The 20,073-nt window shown below is 43.5% G+C and overlaps 1 protein-coding gene across 6 annotated transcripts in view; it reads left to right on the top strand.

Annotated features, from left to right (window-relative positions):
- Nucleotides 1-20,073, top strand: part of PTPRT (protein tyrosine phosphatase receptor type T) — a 736,092-nt gene that overhangs the window by 704,524 nt on the left and 11,495 nt on the right. For all 6 annotated transcript variants that reach the window (XM_005295345.3, XM_005295344.3, XM_005295348.3 and 3 more), the window contains 8 exons: nt 46-162; nt 1,641-1,795; nt 5,299-5,434; nt 7,099-7,248; nt 10,734-10,907; nt 15,067-15,198; nt 17,868-17,993; nt 19,363-19,526. In XM_005295345.3, the coding sequence (XP_005295402.1) occupies nt 46-162; nt 1,641-1,795; nt 5,299-5,434; nt 7,099-7,248; nt 10,734-10,907; nt 15,067-15,198; nt 17,868-17,993; nt 19,363-19,526 (1,154 nt within the window). The remainder of the gene's footprint in view (nt 1-45; nt 163-1,640; nt 1,796-5,298; nt 5,435-7,098; nt 7,249-10,733; nt 10,908-15,066; nt 15,199-17,867; nt 17,994-19,362; nt 19,527-20,073) is intronic.

Below are 20,073 nucleotides of genomic sequence, written 5' to 3'. Positions count from 1 at the left end.
TCCATTATCCCATCCATCTCTACAGTCTATTTTTTCTTCTTGTAGGTGAAATGTGTTAGATACTGGCCAGATGACACAGAGGTCTATGGAGATATTAAAGTCACATTAATTGAGACAGAGCCATTGGCAGAGTACGTCATACGCACATTTACTGTACAAAAGGTAAGGAAGTCCCCAGTCAATTTTACTTCAGACATAACACCTCACTTGGGATCTGAAGCATGGTTCCACACAGACATAAACGGGAAGCTTGTAGATATGGGAGTGTTAAATTTTGACTTGTTTTCTACCTTACTAGTCCGATGTTTATGAAGCATCTTCCAAGTTCATATCAGCAATTAGATGGAAACACAAATAACTGTGGATACAATTCATAGCACTCAAATGTCTAAATGCATCTATGACTCCAGTAGGTAGATGTCTATATGCCATGAACAGTGACTATAGTTATTCACACTGGCAAATTGCAGGTGTGGGGGAAAAAAGCCCCAGTAAAATTAGATCCCAGGCAGAGGCCCTTTTAAAAAACAAATAAAAATAATAATCAGGGCCTAACTATGTGTATTTTCCAAAAATCTGCAGTTTAGTGGAAGGTTTTGTTAAGCACTGGTGGAAAATTGGAAGCCTAAATAACGGACCATTGCAGTTCTTCCCAAATCATACCTCACGCACTTGATAAGTGATTTTAAAGCTTTCTAAGAAAACTCACACCATTCATTAAACCTCATCACAGCTACACTGGAATATGTTCCAGTTTCTAGTGCCCTGATTTCATATTTTGTTGACCACGGAGCTGTTTGGCAAAAAATAACCAAAGGCAGGTCTGGCAGATCAAAGGGCTTGGTAATGGAATATGGTACCCTGCACTCTCTGTGCCACAGCCCAAAATGTCAGTGACAAAATGGTGTAACTAAGTGGAAGCTCTTTGGCAGCCTGTGTGTGGAGTAAACTGGTGGTGTTGGTCCAATTCCTAGAGAACAAGTACCTGTATCAGAACAGACAGTGGCTGATGCCCTTGTTTGTAGTCTCACCAGAGGCCAAGGATGGGTATGGAAACAACATAACTACTCTCTCAGCACTAGATGCCATCCCTCCTTCATAGGGTTGAAATGCATTGATGGGTGATTATAGGGAAGCTTGCTCTTTTGCAGCCTGTGCCTTGACTGCTCTATGGCCTTCAGTTTCCAGGCCTGTCAGTCATTAGCACTACATTCACGTCATCAGAAAAAAATTACTGGAACAGACTGGATTCTAGAGTGGAAATGAGCTGGGAATTTGTACCACTAGTAGTCTCTCTTTGCAGGGGTGGTTGAGCAAAGGTACCCTAGCACTGAAGTTACCCCATAATGTTACTGATCAGCTAATTTTAAATTGCATTTAAGACAGTACACTGTGAATGGGGAGCTGGTAACCACTTTCATAATCCTCAGGCTTATGTGATACACTTCAGTTGTAGTGGAAGATGTAATCTCTTGATCTTTCACCTTGAAATCTCCAGAAGTGAGAAGTGGTATATGAAATGTGGCTTTATATAATTATATTTAAATGGTAGTTCAGCCCTCTGAATGGGTAAAGAATGCAGTGAAATATGGTGATTGTGACATGAAAGGAAAAAAATAGAGGTTGCATTGTCTCCTCAGAAAGGCTACCATGAGATCCGAGAGATTCGGCAGTTCCACTTTACCAGCTGGCCAGACCACGGGGTTCCTTGCTATGCCACAGGCCTCTTGGGCTTTGTTCGGCAGGTGAAGTTCCTCAATCCGCCTGAGGCGGGGCCTATAGTTGTGCACTGCAGGTATGCAATCTGTCTGTCTACTTGTCTGTCATCGCTCATTTTTCTCCCGGTCAGTTTTCTTAAGTTTTTCCTGTTTCTTTCAACCTAGTGACCACCTAGCTACCTTTTATTGTTAACAGTATAGTTTGCTGGCCTTCGAGGTGAACTTGCGCACAGTGGAACAGGTTCTCCATTGTGCAGTGGCCGCTTTATGCTTCATTGCTGGTGTAAACTGGCCTTGGAGCTGGCATCATTGGACCAGGGAGGGATCACTCCAATGAAGAGGATCCTCTGGTGCTATAGGGGCTCTTAGCCCAGTGCCCTTCATGCTGCTGGTGTAGCGGGGGGAAATAGTGCATGGCTGGGATACCCAATTTCACCCTCCTGTGGCAACTGGCATAACTCAGAGCAGCATCAAGTGAGGGGCTCAGGGCGGGCAGAAGGGAACTTTCAACCACCTTTGCATGTACACACATGCACCTCAGCTTCTACTTTGTGCTCTTCAGCCATTGGCAAGATCGGGTCTTCCTGCTCCCCTGCCCAGTGGGAGATGCCAACTATTATATATAATTTTTAGCCTTCACTTAGCCCAGAGCCTGGGAGTTTAATTTCATTCTGGAAATCTGCCATGTAACTTCCTAAGAGCAACTTTAACCAAAGTGTACCAGGGACACCTGCTTGTTTAAGAAGAGGGAAGACTCAAACTATTGGATTACATGCTCCCTAACTCTGAGCATTATTCAGGTTACTGTTATAATTACGACAGGTATTGCAGTAGTCGCTGGAGTCCCCAGCTGAGACTCGGGTCCCCTTGAGCTAGGCACTGTACAAACATTTGAGAAAACAGTCCCTGACTGGAAGAGCGAACAAGTTTAAATGTGTGAGACAGACAAAGGGCAGGGGTAACAGAGAAGTAATGTGAGTTGGGCAAGGTCATACAGCTGGTCAGTGGCAAAGCCAGAACCCAGGTCTCCTGACCGACTCCAGTGTGCTATCCACTCACCCATGCTGCCTCTCAGGTACAGCCTCCTGCTGACAGACCTGACAGTCCCGCCCCTTCCCAAAGTTCGAAAATGACTCTTGGTAAGTATTTGTATTGGAGAACCTAGTGAAGTCCTTGCAGCATAGGAATGCTGTTTTTGTTCGTTTGGATCAGACTAGTGGGCCATCAAATCCAGCATGAGTCCAGTGCCAGATGCATTAGAGCAGGGGTGGCCAACCTGAGCCTGAGAAGGAGCCAGAATTTACCAATGTACATTGCCAAAGAGCCACAGTAATACATCAGCAGCCCCCCATCATCTCCCATCCCCCTGCTCCCCGTGCTTTCTGCCCACCAGCAGCCCAGCTGATCAGTGCCTCCCCCTCCCTCCTCGCACCTCCTGATCAGCTGTTTCATGGCGTGCAGGAGGCTGGTGAGTGGAGGGAGGAGTGAGGGCATGGCAGGCTCAGGGGAGGGGGCGAGCAGGGGTGGAGTGGGGGCAGGGCCTGTGGCAGAGCCAGGGGTTGAGCAGTGAGCACACCCTGGCACATTGGAAAGTTGGTGCCTGTAGCTCCAATCCCGGAGTCAGTGCCTATACAAGGAGCCACATATTAACTTCTGAAGAGTCGCATGTGGCTCCGGAGCCACAGGTTGGCCACCCCTGCATTAGAGAGAGGCACCAGACCTCCAAAATTCACATAACCAGTTACGTAATGTCTGACAGGGTGAAAAGTCCCTTCCTCAACCATGTGACGATGAGCTGATGTCTTGGTAACCCCGCATAGTGAGGACAGCTACAAGTGGTAGTCACAAAATTATCCATTCTTTTTTTTTAAAAATTGAGCTGCATTTGATTTTGTATTTGCATTAATATATGCATATACTAGCACTGTGGCCTCCAACCACTGAACAAGAGTTGCCAATATCCCATTGCAAGAAAGATGTTACCAGAACAGAGGAATAGTATATAGCAGCTGTTTCCCCAATGCTTCCACTCCAATAAAACATACAAACATATCTGTTTATAGAAGAGGCATAGATGAAAAGCTAGCAAGGTCAGAGAACACAATTGCTGTTCCATGCTTTCCCCTCCAAATCAATCATAACCCAGTTACAACTGTTGTCCCATACCTCTTAGGGAGTGCATGTATGAAACGAGGGGGAAGAGAGAATAAATTCCAAGACCACCCCAAAAAGGGAAATAAATTAATCCCTCTGTCTTTAGCAGGTAGGCAGATTTATAATAAAATACAAATGAAACCCCAGGAGCTGGCAGGTGGTAGCTATTTTCCACAACTCTGGGTTTCTATCTGCTACTTCAGAGCTGTGACCCAGGCCTGGCCTTCGAAAGAGACTGGTCCTGATTCAGCAATGCTGAGAAAGAGAGGAGAGATTTTTCATCCTTCACATTTTAATGAATAAATGCCATTCACTCTCTGTTATTTATCTGCTTTTGAATTTTAATGACTAGCTCTAAGTGGTAATGACCAAATTCTCCCTACCAGTGCCTTGCTGGATAATATCACCGCTCGATATTTATGGCCTGCCAGTGACCTCTAAATATAGAAATGGTATAACTATTTGTTAAAATTTTGAAAAGCAGAGAGATAAAGAGAGAGGAAATGCCACTTATTCATTAAAATTCTGCAAATGAAAAATATCTTCCCCCTGTTCAGCCCTTGATTAATCTGGCACATTAATTCATGTTCATTCAGATCTCTCTGCTTTACAGCACCGTCTGGAGTTTCATACATCGAAAGTTTTCTTGGCTCTAGCTGAGTTTGCCCCTTTCCTCTAGGATAATGGGGAGAGACTTCCTCCTCTCTTTATCTGTCACACTTAGACAACTCGGATGACTTCCCCAGTGGGAGAGGGGACTTATTGACAACACCATTCATGTGAGAGGTTTCAAGTCTCGCAAGCAGTGGGGGTTCTAAATTTAAGCACTTGAGTCACCCAAAGCTCCCTTCTCTACAGTCTCACAACTCCCCACCCTGGACTTTCTCCACCCCAGGCCAGTTCTCCATGTACCAAATGTAACTCCCACCAACTAAAATGGGAGAAGGATCTTGCGGGTACAGAACTGGGGCCCCCTTCAACATGTGCACCTGAGTATGGCAGAGCGCTTTTAAAAGTCACATGGGAAAACCTCTTCCAAAATATATTTTCTGAAGCTGCCTCTAATTACAAGAGCATGAGTTTCCTCTCTGTCTCAGTTCATAACAGAGTCAGATGTTCTGTGGTTCGGGTGCTTATGGAAGTATTGCTGGACAGGGCTAGAATATTTTTCATTGATCTTCCTACTAGTGTCTGAGAAATAGTTTTTCTTCTTACCCCTCTCTCTTTTCCCCTTCCCAAGAAAACCACCTAGCCTCACTCTCCTATGTCTCATGCTGTTTCAGCAACACAGAAGACCAGTCCTTCAGTAGAGAGGGGCAGCTAATGAAGGAAGACAACTGTGCCTGCAACACACAGATTTTTTTTCTCCTCTTGACAGCCCTGCCTCTTCATGGTCTATTGATCAGGGCTTCATTCTTTTTTGCAGCGCTGGTGCTGGAAGGACAGGGTGCTTTATTGCCATTGACATCATGCTTGACATGGCAGAGAATGAAGGTGTTGTAGACATATTTAACTGTGTGCGAGAGCTACGATCCCAGAGGGTCAATTTGGTACAGACAGAGGTAGGTGCCAGCAGCTATTTTCTCTTGTTTTACAGCCCTCCTGTCAGCCTCTACTCAAGAGAAGCCTATGAGTGAGTTAGGTCAATGCCTGTTTCCACCACCAGCTTGTTGTATGGAATTCTGTGTAGCTAAACTTGAATAGGCATGTATTAAATGCTCCCATGTACAGGCACATATTGAGTGTACCCAAGGCATGAGGATAAATCATGTACCCAGTTACTCATCTGTTGGTGCCTTGTTCAGTTTTTGTCTTGCATTGTATCAAACTATCTCATGAGTCCTGGTGTGTGTCATTGTACCAGGTTTCTACATATTGCAGCATGCATTGACCCATCAGAAGAGCCTTATGCTCTTCTATTATACTGCACTTATCACCCTAATATCTGAACCCTTACATAATGCTCATTTGATATCAATTAATTACACGTAGTTAAACAAATATGTGAAATATGACACAAAATACATTTCCCTAATCAATCCAAAGAATTAGAGTCTGATTCAGCAAGCTGCCTAAGTACATGTGCATATTTGAAGCACGTAAATGGATCCATTGACTTCAGTAGAACTAGTCACTTGATTGAAGCTGGATATGTACTTAATTACCCTGCTGAATCAGGACAATAGAGCATAGAAAAAAGGGGAACAATTATAATTCTGCTGGACTCCATTCCCAGGATATGGTCTCTGTAAAGAACATTCTGTTTATCCTGTGGAAAACCATGCATCTTTCAAATTACCAGTAATCAGAAGTCCATTAAAGACGAGAGAGATGGAATAGAGCTGGTCGTGCATCTTGTTGTTTTTACTGCAATAGCACCACCAGAGTATAATTGCTCCTAAACTATTTGTGGAATACTTGTCCTAGACTAAGTGTTTATACTGATTTTTTCCCTCCATTGTGCCTCTGGGGTCCAGAGGCTTCACATTTTATGTTTACATTTGAAAGGGGTTGTACAAGCCACATTTTTAATGGTGGGCAAAACAGGTTCACTCACAAAATGCTGTTGTGCTTGCAAAAACCTGTAACTGCACATCTTGTGACACATCTGCAAGCAGAATTTCCCAGTTTAAATCCGCAAACTGCCCATTTACATGCACAAATGTAGAATTTTATGGGCATAATGAGTACACTTGAATTTTGTCCTGCTTGAACATTTGTGCTGATGAGGCACATTCTGCACAAATCTATGGCACAGGCAGTGGTATATGGATCTCTGTCTTTTGTTCCTCACTGGAAACATTGCTGGAGTAGTGTCATCTACTCCTGTCTTTCAGGTTATTATAACTGAATTAAGGGATGCAGTCACCCATAAGGAGCAGAGAACTGGTTCCAACTATAAGATACAGGTTTTCTTTTTACATGGTAAAATTATTTTGTAAAAAGAACAATACTAACCAGGCCATCTTGGCAGAAGTCACTCAGGGCCAAGACCAGCCTCTCATCAGCAGTAGCACTCAGCAACTGGTGGAGGGAGCTCTTCAAGTTGTATCTTCCACAACATGCATTCATGTGTGCACACACTCACATTTAAAAATCTGTAGTGAGCACAATTTAAACAAAATCAGCATTGACAGTTCCATGGATTTAAGTTTACTGTGAAATTTTATGATGTTTATTTAGCACGGGGTTAATTTGCAACATCTTGTCCCTGTGCTCTGTGCAGGAGCAGTATGTCTTTGTACATGATGCCATTCTAGAGGCATGTCTCTGTGGCAACACAGCAATTCCAGTTTGTGAGTTCCGATCCATATATTACAACATCAGCAGACTGGATCCGCAGACAAATTCCAGCCAGATAAAAGATGAATTTCAGGTAAGAGCATGTGGCCCTTTTCATGTCTGCACCAATAGCAGTTGGCGTTTGGGGCATGTGTTTTATCAATTGTTTTATCTTATTTCATGATTGCCAGTAGCCCAAAAGCGGGTATAATATTCACTGCTAATATTGCACTTTGCTCCATTCGTGACCCAATCCTAATTTCAACAAATATTGTTGTTCTTACTTTCACTACATAGTTTATGTGAAAAAATGTCAGTTTATGGGTCATTTATTAACTGTTCACTTTGACTCTGTGCTGTTCGTGAGTGATTGTCCAAGTCGCATGGGATTCTTTCTCCACCCTGATTAGATGACTGAAATTTCATACAAAGGAGAATCACAAGCCAGGAGTAGTGCACTTTCAAGTGCAGATTTCCAGGTGCAGAATCATTTGTGCTAAAATGGAATAAACTTTGAGGCTGCACAAACATTTTCACAAATACCCGGTGGCTACTCAGCAACAATGAATAATGACCCCACAAATAACGGTGGACTGAACATGCTGCTCTTATTCCCTGGAATATTTGTCAATCACTTTTTGTGTTTTCAGCCAACTCTAGTTCATGGGAAAGGCAAGTCTTTGAAAAGCTTTTTTGAAAGAAAAGAGGGAGGGAGGGACTTTGGCATTCATTAATTCAGAAGTTATCCTGACTGGCCATTAACAGCAAAGTGCAGAACTCTCTACCTGCAGCAAATCTCTGCTGCAATGTAGTGTCTCGACCAGCACCAACCTACAGTACTAATACTCTGCAGTTTTAAGTGTTGGCTACTGTGGTAGCAGATTGGAATTACCGGTAGATGGTTTTCTTCCTTCCCAGCTCTCAACTCCCTATACACAAAGTGAGACCGTATCCTTTCTATTAATACATGGCATATATTTACCAAGATTTGGATACAGGAAAACTGTAATTTGAATCCCAATGACCGGCAATGCCATTAATGCATCTGCTTTTCACAAGTGGCCTGTGCTTTGTAAAGCATTCTGGACACCTTACTTGTCAAACGAACCAAAGCCCAGTTTCCTGAAATGTAGTGTTTTTGAACAATGACACCACCATTTGTGCTTATTTTGGCAGGATCCGAGTGAGACAGATTTGTGTCCTGCTCACTTGCTTTACAAGCTGTGGGAGGCTGGCAGCTCCTGTGGGAAGGGAATTCTTTAGTTTGCCTAAGAGCTTCCTTCTCCATCTATTCGTAGAAAGCTTTTGTGTTTACAGGACATCACTTATACACAGCATTCTTCTCAGCCCTAATTGTGCGCACTTAGTGAAGAACAGGGAAGGGTGCAACAAAATATAAGTAGCTGCCATCTTTATGAACCAGTTGAGATAGCTATAGATTTTTATGTATTATTAATAATAATAATAATTTTTATTTCAATAGCACCCAGAGTTTTCTGGATGGGTGGAACCTCACTGTCTGAGCACTGCATAAATGTATCAGAACATCAGGTCCTGCCTCAAATAGCTTTAATTATCTGAATGGGGGTAAGATGCAATGGGGGCATGGGGGAGAGGGCTTGAACACAATGCGGGGGATAGCAGGGGAAGACCATACTAATCACAGGAATACAGGGTTGCAGATATCCTTAGCTGAGTGTACAGTTTGGAGGCTTAAACATATTTATTTGTTTATTGGACAAGTGGAAGAGATACTGATGAATTGCTAACAGGGCTCCTGTCGTGGCATTCATTACTCAGCTTACCATGGGCATCCTGGCAGAGGTGTGTTTTCATAAGGGATTTGAGATTTCACATTGTTCTTTCTGCCACACCATCTAGAAATGGAAATCCATCATGGACAGTTATACAGGCCTGAGTGATCTTTTGAATTTAGGACAAACAGTAACATTTCATCGAGGTTACTGATGGGATCACAGATTCAGACATCCCTGCATTTTCAGATGGTTTGAAGTTCATGGTCCAGATCCTAAGTTTGTTGCGGTCATGTCCCACTGTGGCATTCGTGCAGCTCCTCTGCAATAATTTATTAATACTATGTCTTCTGGGAGTTTGATAGTCATAAGGGGGTTTAACTGGGTGAATATATCAGGCTAATTTAAGAAAAGGTTGTCTGCATGCAAGCAGGAAAAAGAACTATAGCTTCAGATAGCCATCCACCTACCGACACTTAAGAAAATAGTGCAAAAGGCATCCACTTTGATGTTCTACCTTCAACCCTCTACTGAGCTCACGGGAGTAGTTTGTCAGCAGAGGGGAAGGTTGTGAATACAGGCGAATAAAGACACTGTCTAGGTTTCAAAGGACATACTCCCTCCAGCAGGGTGAGAGACAGCTAAGAGGAAAACACTGACCCCCAAACCCAGACATTAGGGGTGCCTGGGAAAGAGAGACCTGCTTAGGGTCTCTACCAGAGGATGGCAAGACCCTAGCTAATATCAACATGCATGTAGATCTTTTGTTGCTTTAAAATCCTTGTTCGCTCATGTTACGCTTTATTCCTACTATTAAGATAAAACAATATTTCGATTTAAGAAGGCTGTCTGCTCACTATATTCACCACTGGTCACTGACTGCCCAAGCGAAGAACCACAGGTTCCAAACCCATTTGGACCTGCAGGGAAGACTTGCAGGTTCTGAGCCTAGCTGGACCTGTTGGGTAAGCACCAGCCGGATACCATAGCCCAGGGTGATAGATAAGTGTGAGAATCATGATTCCAGCCCCAGGGAAGGTAAAGGCACAAGGCCTGACACCAGTGGGGTACACTCAGGCAGAGGGTCAGAAGTACATCCAGCCCCGTAACCATGACAGCACCTGTAATCTAAATGAGAGAACAGAAAAGTGTCATTAAACCTGGTTTGGTGTCTTAGAATTGGATGGTTAATTGAACATCAGAAGCAGGAAGCCTGCCAAACATGCAGTGGAGCCACTAGATGACAAAGGCGTTAAAAGGACACTCAAGGAAGACAAAGCCATTGCAGAGAATTCTTTGCATCAGTCTTCAGTGCAGGGGAGGTTGGGGAGATACCCATGTCAGAACTAGTCTTTTTGGGGGGGGAGGGGCAAATCTGAAATACTGCCCCAAATTGATGTCAGTGGAAGAGGTTTTAAAACAAATGGATCAATTAACAAGTAGTAAGTCACCAGGACCAGATGGTATTCAGCCAAAGGTTCTGAAGGAACTCAAATGTGAAATTGCCAAGTCAAAGTCTGAGGTGGATCCAAGCTAAAATCCGGGTTTCAGACACCTCCGAACTTTGGGGAAGTTTGGCTATAGATCCAAGCTTAAATAGGTGACCCCAACCTAGCTCTGTAATGGGCCAATCTAAAGTCCTGCATCCAAACAGCTCCATACTTGGGGAAGATTCACATCTGGATCTCAGCTTTGTGGGTCTTTTCAAAACTGAAAGTAAAGGTTACAAAGCATGTTGAGTATCTGTATTTGATGTTTAAGGGCATCCCTTTTGGAAATAAACTCTAAGAGACTTTGCCTGTACCTCTCTCTCCTCCAATTACAGACCCTCAACATTGTGACACCGCGTGTTCGGCCAGAAGACTGCAGCATTGGCCTCTTACCAAGAAACCATGACAAAAATCGCTGCATGGATGTGCTGCCCTTGGACCGGTGCCTCCCTTTCCTTATCTCTGTAGATGGCGAATCGAGCAACTACATCAACGCTGCACTCATGGATGTAAGCACAACCTACAGGCACAGTTAGCAATGGCACCAGTCTCAATTTGTGTCAGGTTTGTTAGGCCTCAGTTCGTTTCCATGCTTGTGAGAAATCGGTCAAACACAAGACATGCTTGTTTTTTGGGGCTCCTTTTGCTGATATCTTGCAACTAGAGCAGCGCCGGGCTGATTGTCCCATGTTCACAGGGATGGGATGTGCTTGGGGGAGGGGGTGGAACTGGGCGGGAAGAGGTGGGGCGGGAAGAGGCGGGGCAGGGGTGGAGACTTGGGAGAAGGAGTGGGATGGGGTGGGGGGGAAAGAGGCAGGGAGGGGGTGGAGGCTTGAGGGAAAGCGTTGGGTGGGGATGGGGCCTGGGGCGGAGCAGGGGGTTGAGCACCCCTGGGGCCCAGAGGAAGCCAACGTCTGTGCATGTTCATACACATGCAGGAATGCATCAGTGGTGTTCCGAGGATATTTTTGATGCCTTAATGTTTCCTTTATTGGCAGAGATCTTTATTGACCAATAGGCCCATGGAAGAAAAGCCTGGGGTGCTATCGTGAAGGGGCAGGCAGGCAGGTGGAGAAACTGCATAGGCAACAGTATTAAAAAAAAGTTACAATGTGCTAGGAGTTCAACAACCCTTTGATTTGAGCGTATAGAGTTAAGAGTATTGGCAGAGGAATCAGATGTGTACAGACAGTATTTGGTCCTGCCATGAGGGCAGGGGACTGGACTCAATGACCTCTTGAGGTCCCTTCCAGTCCTAGAGTCTATGAATCTATGGGTCTATGAAAAACATTTCAGAGCCTAAGGGGCCTGTGTTAGGTTGTAGTGAACCTATGTCTGGGGCTGTTTTCCCTCTCCCCCTCACTTTGTTTGCACAGTAGAATCTAGTTGAGCAGGTCACTTCTTTATTGTAAATAATAGTGATGGTTTCCATTTGCTAAGTTACTCAGAGACCGTTGGGCAGGGGTGCCTGGAAAGGACATTGCTATCGGAGTATTTGTAAATCTGACACCAGGTGAAGAGTTACCATTGCTTCCAACCAACATAGGGAGTTGGTTTTGTTTTTGTTTGGGATAGTGATGTTCCTGTCTTTTAAGGGATTAAGTTGAGAATTTGGCAAATCTGCAGAACCACAATGGGTTTTTCTCTGGTTTTGCAGTTGTCTGATGTCAAGGGCCCCCCATGCCAACACCTAAAACATAACATCATCTTGCATTTCTGTGGCACCTTTTGTGCCAATGCACTGTTTCATGTAAACAAATTGTTTCATCTGCCATTGAAATCAATCCATTCAGCTGATGTTTTTTTTCCCTCACTTTACAGAGAGAGCAAGTCAGTGCTCTTGGGATAAACACACCCTGAAACAACCGGAATGCCATATCACTAATGGGGGAGATGGACCCTTGGGTGGAATTCCTTCCTTTCTCCATTAGCCTATTGTTTGCAGTCTTGAACACATCCTGGATCCTAGTGTCACTGTCTAGAGTGGTTCTGTCAGAATCCAAACAGCAAAAAAGAAATGAAAAATCTTGTTCCCACCAGTCTTTATTTCCTTCTTCCAGAATTCAAGCTGATGGGATGAGCCTTTTTGCATGTAACCTCTTCAATTAACAGTCTTTGTATTGTGATGTCTCACAATGGCCCATTTAGTTGATAGCCTTCTTAATGAGCAGGAGATAATCCCTTCTGACAGTTGACAGTTTCAGGGCAAACATTTTTTTTTATAGTTGTAAGACAAAAAACATAAATATTACCTTATAGCATGTGATAAAGATATTAGAGGTGAGATTAACACATGCAGCAATTTACAACCATTTCATAAAGTCTAAACACATTATTATAAGTCCAATCCCCATCTTAACTGTACCAACACACAGGTGAAACAGACTGGTTTCCAGCAATGAATTTGTCAGTGCTCAGCTGAGGCCTAAAGCCTTGGCAAAGCTGGCACCTGGTTTGCCAGTGTCGCACCTAGAATAGCCAGTCCATCCCGTCTTGCCTTTATATGAGTCACTAGTTCTTTCCATGTGTTGGGAAGCCTGGCAGACTGCCTGCTTTGCTCTAAGAGGGTCACGTGATCTCAATGATGCTCATTTTTACTTCTCCCATCAGTCATTTCCCACGGGTATCTATTGCAAATGCCTCCATTATTATTTTTCCTCTCATCTGAGTTTCAGCATGCTCTGTGTATTATCACAAGGTCGCAACAACTTTCCTCCAACTGGGGGAGAAAAAAAAACCAATTGTTGGGGTAATGTTGAATGTTTTTCTTGATAGAAGGGGTGATGTTATCCTTGGAATGGGTTGCTGATTGAGTTCTGGAGGCACGAACCTCCAACTTCTTTGAAAATAAGGATCTATCAGACATGTCACTATGTTAGAGAATGGGCCCAAATCTGGCCTAGTACAGAAACAAGGGACCATGCCCAAGTCTCAAACTCAGACCTTTGAGAAGCTGTCACAGTCTTGTGGTTCAGGCAGAGGACTTGGAATCAATAGACCTTCGTCCTAGTTCCTCCTCTGCCCCAGGCTTCCTGAATAACTACCTAATGTCTCTGTGCTTCGGCTTTCTCAACTGTGAAATGGGGCTAACAACACTGACTCCCCATCTCTACCCAGGATCCGGTGGGGGAGGGGGGAGCTGCAATTTATTAACTTGCCCTCCCAGCACCACAATTTCCCACCTTCAAGCTTCCATCAAATGGATCTGTCTTCTAACAGCTGTTAAGTTGAATGGATTGTACAATTGGTGGTACAATCTATGGGCTTGCTCTGGCACAAAATAAGCCTAGAAATGGGATCAGATACAATATCCAGTTTTATCCAAGTGAATTGGAGACACTGTCATCGAAGGCACATCTCCATTATCTAATAGCAGAGAGTGAGAGAATGAGGGGCTTGCTTCTTCACTAAGCAGAAGCTGTTTTGTGTCTAACATGCAGTTCTAGCAGCAGCCTCCACAAAAGAGAGAATGGAAGGGATCTGTGCTATTTAGGATAGCAGAATGTGAAACCGTTGCATCATTTTTAGACTTAGAATACAAATAAATTCCTACCCTCTACCCTCTGCTTTTTGACTGCTCTTGCCTCTGCTGGTCTGGTCTCTCCAATACTATAAGCTGCAAACTGGCTTTACAACCCCTACCCAAATCAGCAAGGCACAGGCTTGCCCGTGCCCATGTTCCTGGGTCATGAAATGCAGACCCTGATCCATTTCATATCTGTAACTTCAGGAAATCTCTCTTCTTTTACTCTTCTCTCTACCTCCTTTCCTCCCTCCCCCACACACACTTGGTGGAACTGTGGCTCATCCAGCCCCCAAGAGAGTTAGCCAGGAGACTGAGGAATTGTATACACTTACGCAGCAGCTGCGCCACTGTAGCGCTTAGTGAAGACGCTGCCTATGCTGAGGGGAGACTTTCTCCCTTTGGTGTATGTACTCCGTCTCCCTGAGATGGGGTAGGCAAAATCCTATAGTTTATGGATTCACCTAAGCACTGTCTGCTGCCCCCAAAGAGGAATAATAGTTTGCATTTGTAATCTTCTTTCATCCTGTGATCTCAAAGTACTTAATGAACATCCATTAAGCCTCTCATCACTCTTCAGAGGGAGGGAAGTATCATTCTAACCATTTTACACATGCTGAGGTCAAGTGACTTGTCCAAAAGTCACAGAACAGCGTCAGGAAGAGCTCTCCAGAGCCCAGTGCTCGGACCACTTCCCCACATTCCGTCCCTGAGAGGATGCTCTCAAATCTGAATGTGCCAACTCTTTAGTTTTCTGCTCCCAGGAAACAAAATCAGAGTGAGGGAGAGCACCCTGACTGGTCTCTAGCATCTACTGCCACGAAAAGAAGCAACATTCTGCTTCCAGCAGTTATCTTTCTTAATTTTAATTAATATTATTGTTATTTGCTAACCCCCAAAACATAAATAATTTATTTGCATAATTCCTGTTCTTGTGCCACTTCTCTAATGAAATGTGTTCGTTGGGAGCAAAGGGATCCCATTATGAGGGCTTCATTCATTGCACAGTGATAACAAGGAAGAGGGGGTGTGATCTGTATAATCTGGTTAAATGGCTCAGATTGCATAGCTTTAGCCTCCCAGGTTTAATAATCATCTCAATAAAAGTGGATTGATTTTTGTAACTAATCTTATTCTTTTGTTAGAGCCACAAGCAACCTGCTGCCTTTATTGTTACCCAGCACCCTTTACCCAACACTGTACCAGATTTCTGGAGGCTGGTGTTTGATTACAACTGCTCCTCCATAGTGATGCTGAATGAAATGGATGCTGCACAGGTAGGTGGATTTCTAATAGCTCTGTCAAGCAGCCTTATTCACAGATCAAAGGAGCTTCAGGTGTCCCCAGTTGCTATTCAAGACAGGCAGAAAAGTTGTGAGGCAAAAGGGAAACTGCATAGGAATGGGTAAACAATTGTAAGTACAATCCAGAGTGAATCTTCACCCAAAACCAGGAGTGCCAGAACAGGAGGGAGAGGGGGACAGGAGGCCATGCCTCCCCCCCACACACACTTTTTAAAGTAGGAGGACAATTTTTATCGGCCATAAGGCTGAGCAATGGGCGGGGGGGTGGAGAGGAGCAAGCAGGGAAAGAGGCGACATGGGAGCAGGGCCTCAAGGGCAGTGGGGAGGGGGCCTCAGGGGGTGGCATGGCACTGGGGGCAGGGCCACAGTTCAGGCACCTGTGGGCCCCCACACACACACTTTTAGGGTGCTTCTGCCACTCCTGCCAAAACTCAAGCTAAACTTTGTGGTTCAGAAGAGCCTAGTTCAATACTTTTACACATTGTTCTTCATCTTTGCCCATTGCTTTCCACCTGCGACCAGACCTGTAAATGCTAAAACACTCTCAACAAGCCTGATCTTGTGGTATTGCCAGGTGACTGGAAGTAGGACATATGTGAAATCATATGATCGATCCTATTTTCTTGAGATCCCCAGTCCAGTTTTGCCGAGTTGGGAAGTTTGGATAATTTGCATGAGATTGTGGAGAAGCACCTGATGTTTTGGGTGCATTAATCAAAGTGAAACACCAAAGCTTTTGAATGATCACTCATTATGAGAAACTGATTTACAGTCAGCAAAAAGGGAGGAGGGAAGTGGATACTTACTGCACAATTTATTTTTTTCTCCTTTTTGTATAAATTGTTTAGTTGGTTGGCAGACCTAAAATAATGTTCAGTACTAGAGCTTGCCGGGTGAAGAGTGGTTACTCTTGCTAGTGCATGGGCATTTGCAGTCAGTCTCATGATGGGTAGCATCAGAAAGGGATGGGTGATCACACATTGTGCAGGAAATTTGCAGTATGAGATTGCTACTTCACCCATTGTAGTTCTTGTTAAACAGCAGAAGTGGCCTCGGGTACTTTGCACTTTATAACATAATTCTTCATCTGCTCCTCACTCTTTTCAAAATATTTCCCCCTGAAGGCAGCAGTTATGATGCTGCCTTTATTAGTGCTAATGGAAAAACCAATCACATTCTCATCAGGGGGATTCTCCAAGCAGAATGAATGATGTGGGATCTGATTCACTTCTGCTCCTCTCTGCATTAAGGTGCCTCCAATTCAGCCTTTCTAAAGACCAAGCTGTTGGTGTGACCAGTTTTCTGAGTCCTAAGTGTCTGAAATCTCAAATACGATTTATCTAGGATCCCTGGTCCTTCAGGACTCGTTATGTTCTATCTGATTCATCAAACCTGCTTTTATGTCCTGGGAATGAATCCAAAGTAGTTTTTAATCTTGTTGGTTGCCCAACAAACTGGAAAGAAACAGTCCTGCACATTCTCTGGAAATACGAAACCTCTTTTCATGGTTATTTTACATTTAGAGTCTGGAAAAATGAAATCCTCCAGCATTAGCACTCCAGTATTTTTGCTGGCCACCCTTCACCAGCAATGCCATATCATGCTTTGCTTTTTCTTGTTGTACTTTAAGGGAAAGGAGAGAAGATTTGGTGATTAATTATGAACTGAAAATTACACTGACCTGAGATCCATTGTCTGCCAAACTGGATCATTGCCAAAAAACACTGCTAGACCAAGGGACGAATGACAGTTTTAAAGTTACATATCTTGTAACAGCACAAGGAATTAGTTTTATATCACTTAAGAGAGTGAGATTTCTGCAAAAAAATCAATTGTATCAGGATGTTGCGCTCAATACACTAGCTTTGTACGACATTGTACTTCTCTATCTGTCCATAGTTATCTAATCTAAGCATTTATGCTACAATCGTCACCATATTATCAGAGAGACTAATAGTTTTAAAATGTAATTATGAAGACTAGTATGTGGTGTGATGACGACCTTACAACATCCCAGAACCATTCTGCAGAAGTTTGAACAATTCTACGGCCATCCTGGCAAGACAGAAACGCTCTTCGCTGGTTGGGTTGATAATGCAGGATCCCAGATGGGTGGCAACTTTCATAGCTCCTATATTCCTATATTGAAATAAGGACATCCAACAGTCAATCATTATATATTAATAAAAATAAAACACATAAAAGATTCAGTTGTGATTTAATTTGAGATGTGAGATGTGTGTATTTTTAAACCAATCTGGCTTGCCCCCTTCCTAGAGGCTAGTAAACTCAGAATATAAAAAAGTTGGCTGCACAGAGAAATAAAAGTTCCACTTGGGTTGAACTAAGATTAATCTTCTTTGTATTGAGTGTTTCCTCATTAACTCACAACACAAAACCTCTGTGCTTCATATTAAATTCACTCACAGACACTAATCTATTAACACACTCCTTTTAAATCTATAATCCTCCAGCAACTTTGTCTGCCAGCCACTTTAAAGGCCAGGGCTTCCATATCCTTTGTAATGTTGGGTTTAGATTACAGTTCCTGAACTGGGTGTGGGGTTAGAAGAAGAAAAGAGGATTGATAGTTTCTTAGCCTGTACGTGACCTGCTTTCCATTTGTCTTGCACCTTGACTAGCTCTGCATGCAGTACTGGCCAGAGAAAACGTCCTGTTGTTATGGTCCAATCCAGGTGGAGTTTGTTTCAGCAGACATTGATGACGACATCATCAATAGGATATTCCGTATCTGCAACATGGCCAGGGTAAGATCAGTGACATCCCAGATGATCCATTTATTCATTCATCGGTCCTGTTCTGTAAATTATTGCTCAAACAGACAAGGGGCAGGGGTGCCACCAAATCCCAAGGCCAGGTAAAAAATTCCATTGCAGGATTTTCTTGCCGCTGCCACAGGTAGAATCTTGTAGCTGCACCCCTCTCTAGGAGGTACAAGACTTCTCAGTAAAATCACAAGGTGAATAATGTGAACTGGATTTCTGTCCTTAACTGGAAAGTATTTTCTGTATGTCCTGGAGGGCATGTTACCTTAATCAACTAGCAGTCAATGTAAAATCATCATTAATTCTATTAGCTAAACTAGGATATTGTTATCTCCACTCCATCTCTGCCAACCATTTGTGCTGAAGGGTATAGGAGCTCCTATCTCTGAAGTTCGGTGCAGTGCTGCTTGGCTAAACTGTTGGGGTTTCCAGTTGCCACTGTGCCCCTATTAATAAGGAACTGTCATCTTTGTAAAATCTTTTCACTCAGCATCCATTAGCCCCAACCCTACAGATGGGAGGAAACAGCCCCAACCGTGCTCACAAACCAGGGTTATTTGTATAATGGACCGAAGCACGGTTATTGCACTGCTGCAGTGGATAACCTTGATATTTACTTTGTTGTATCAGTACAGATTTCCCACTCAGTTAGGTACTATCCCCATATTTCCTGTTCCTCTCACTGTTAGAAATGGAGATGCCAACTGGCCTTTGAAAATAATCCCAGTGCCCCATGTATCCACCTCTGAGTCTGAGCTTACGCAATAGCTTGGTTATGCCATTATAGAGGCAATTGTGAGCTGGTCTGTGCTACTGGTAAAATCACCATGAGGATCTTATACCAGCTCTTTTCCCCCATTGGTTTTTTTGAATGACTGCTTTGTCTCTTCTCCGTATGGTATCACCAACCTCCGAAACAGGCGAGAGGGGAAGAGAATAAATATTTTATTCATTCTTCCACCATGAGATGACTTTATTCCCGAATAAAAACAGTTATTTTCAGAGCCCCATTTCCTTCCGGGCCTTTTAGCAGTCTCAACTAAAGCCTTTCCACAAAAAACTTCCTTTCCTCAAAACCTGAAACCACCGTAATACTCTGGATTTATTTTTCTTTCTTTGGAAAAAGATGAAGGCCTTGCACCCAGCTACAGTGTGCTTCCTTCTGGCCTGTAGCCTAGTTGTACTCATATTGTTGTTATTAAGTTATACACTGATTGGTAGGAATAATTACATATTTTGGTGATGTTAAACAATGTATATGTAACCCGTGACAACTACCCCCTCGCATACCCCTGCTCTTCCTCACCACCTTTCTGATGGTATAATGGAAGTGGATAACAATTTGTTTTAGCCCCAGGATGGATATCGTATAGTACAGCATTTGCAGTACATTGGCTGGCCAGCATACCGGGACACTCCTCCATCCAAACGCTCCCTCCTGAAGGTGGTCAGACGGCTAGAGAAATGGCAGGAGCAGTACGATGGGAGAGATGGACGCACTGTTGTCCACTGCCTGTAAGTATGACTGGGAATACTTCCTATCCTATGGTGCAGGGCAAAAAGAATTGATGTGGAAATCAGATGGCCAGCCCATACTTGAGCTGGGAAAATTAGGTTAAATTGCAATCAAGACACAAGTGAAGTTAAGGACTGTGATGAATCGTGGTACCATGTGCCACTATTTCCACTGTAAATAGGGAGTGGTCACAAAAACACTGCTGCTTATGGCATTGGGAGCTCCACTTTAAGCCCTCTATTGATCCTTTGAATAGGGACTGTCTACTTCTGTCTGTTCAGAGGCCCCAATCCTGATTGGAGTCTCAATGCACTATTGTAATACAAATAATGATTGGTTACAATTAATTGATTAGATACTGAATAGTTTTGAGCATACATCATAAAGGTGGCAAGACTTTTCCATGATGGTCAGTGCAACGTTTATTAGTTAATTCTTAATTCTTGTATAACACTTTCCATACGACTATCTAAAAAACCCCTGTACAGACTAATGAATGAAGCCTCACAAGATTACAAGTGACTTCTGTATTATTCCTGTTTTATA

This window comes from Chrysemys picta, chromosome 13 (assembly GCF_011386835.1).
Source record: "Chrysemys picta bellii isolate R12L10 chromosome 13, ASM1138683v2, whole genome shotgun sequence".
Taxonomy (NCBI): Eukaryota; Metazoa; Chordata; order Testudines; family Emydidae; genus Chrysemys; species Chrysemys picta.
This window is presented reverse-complemented; position numbering and strand designations above follow the sequence as displayed.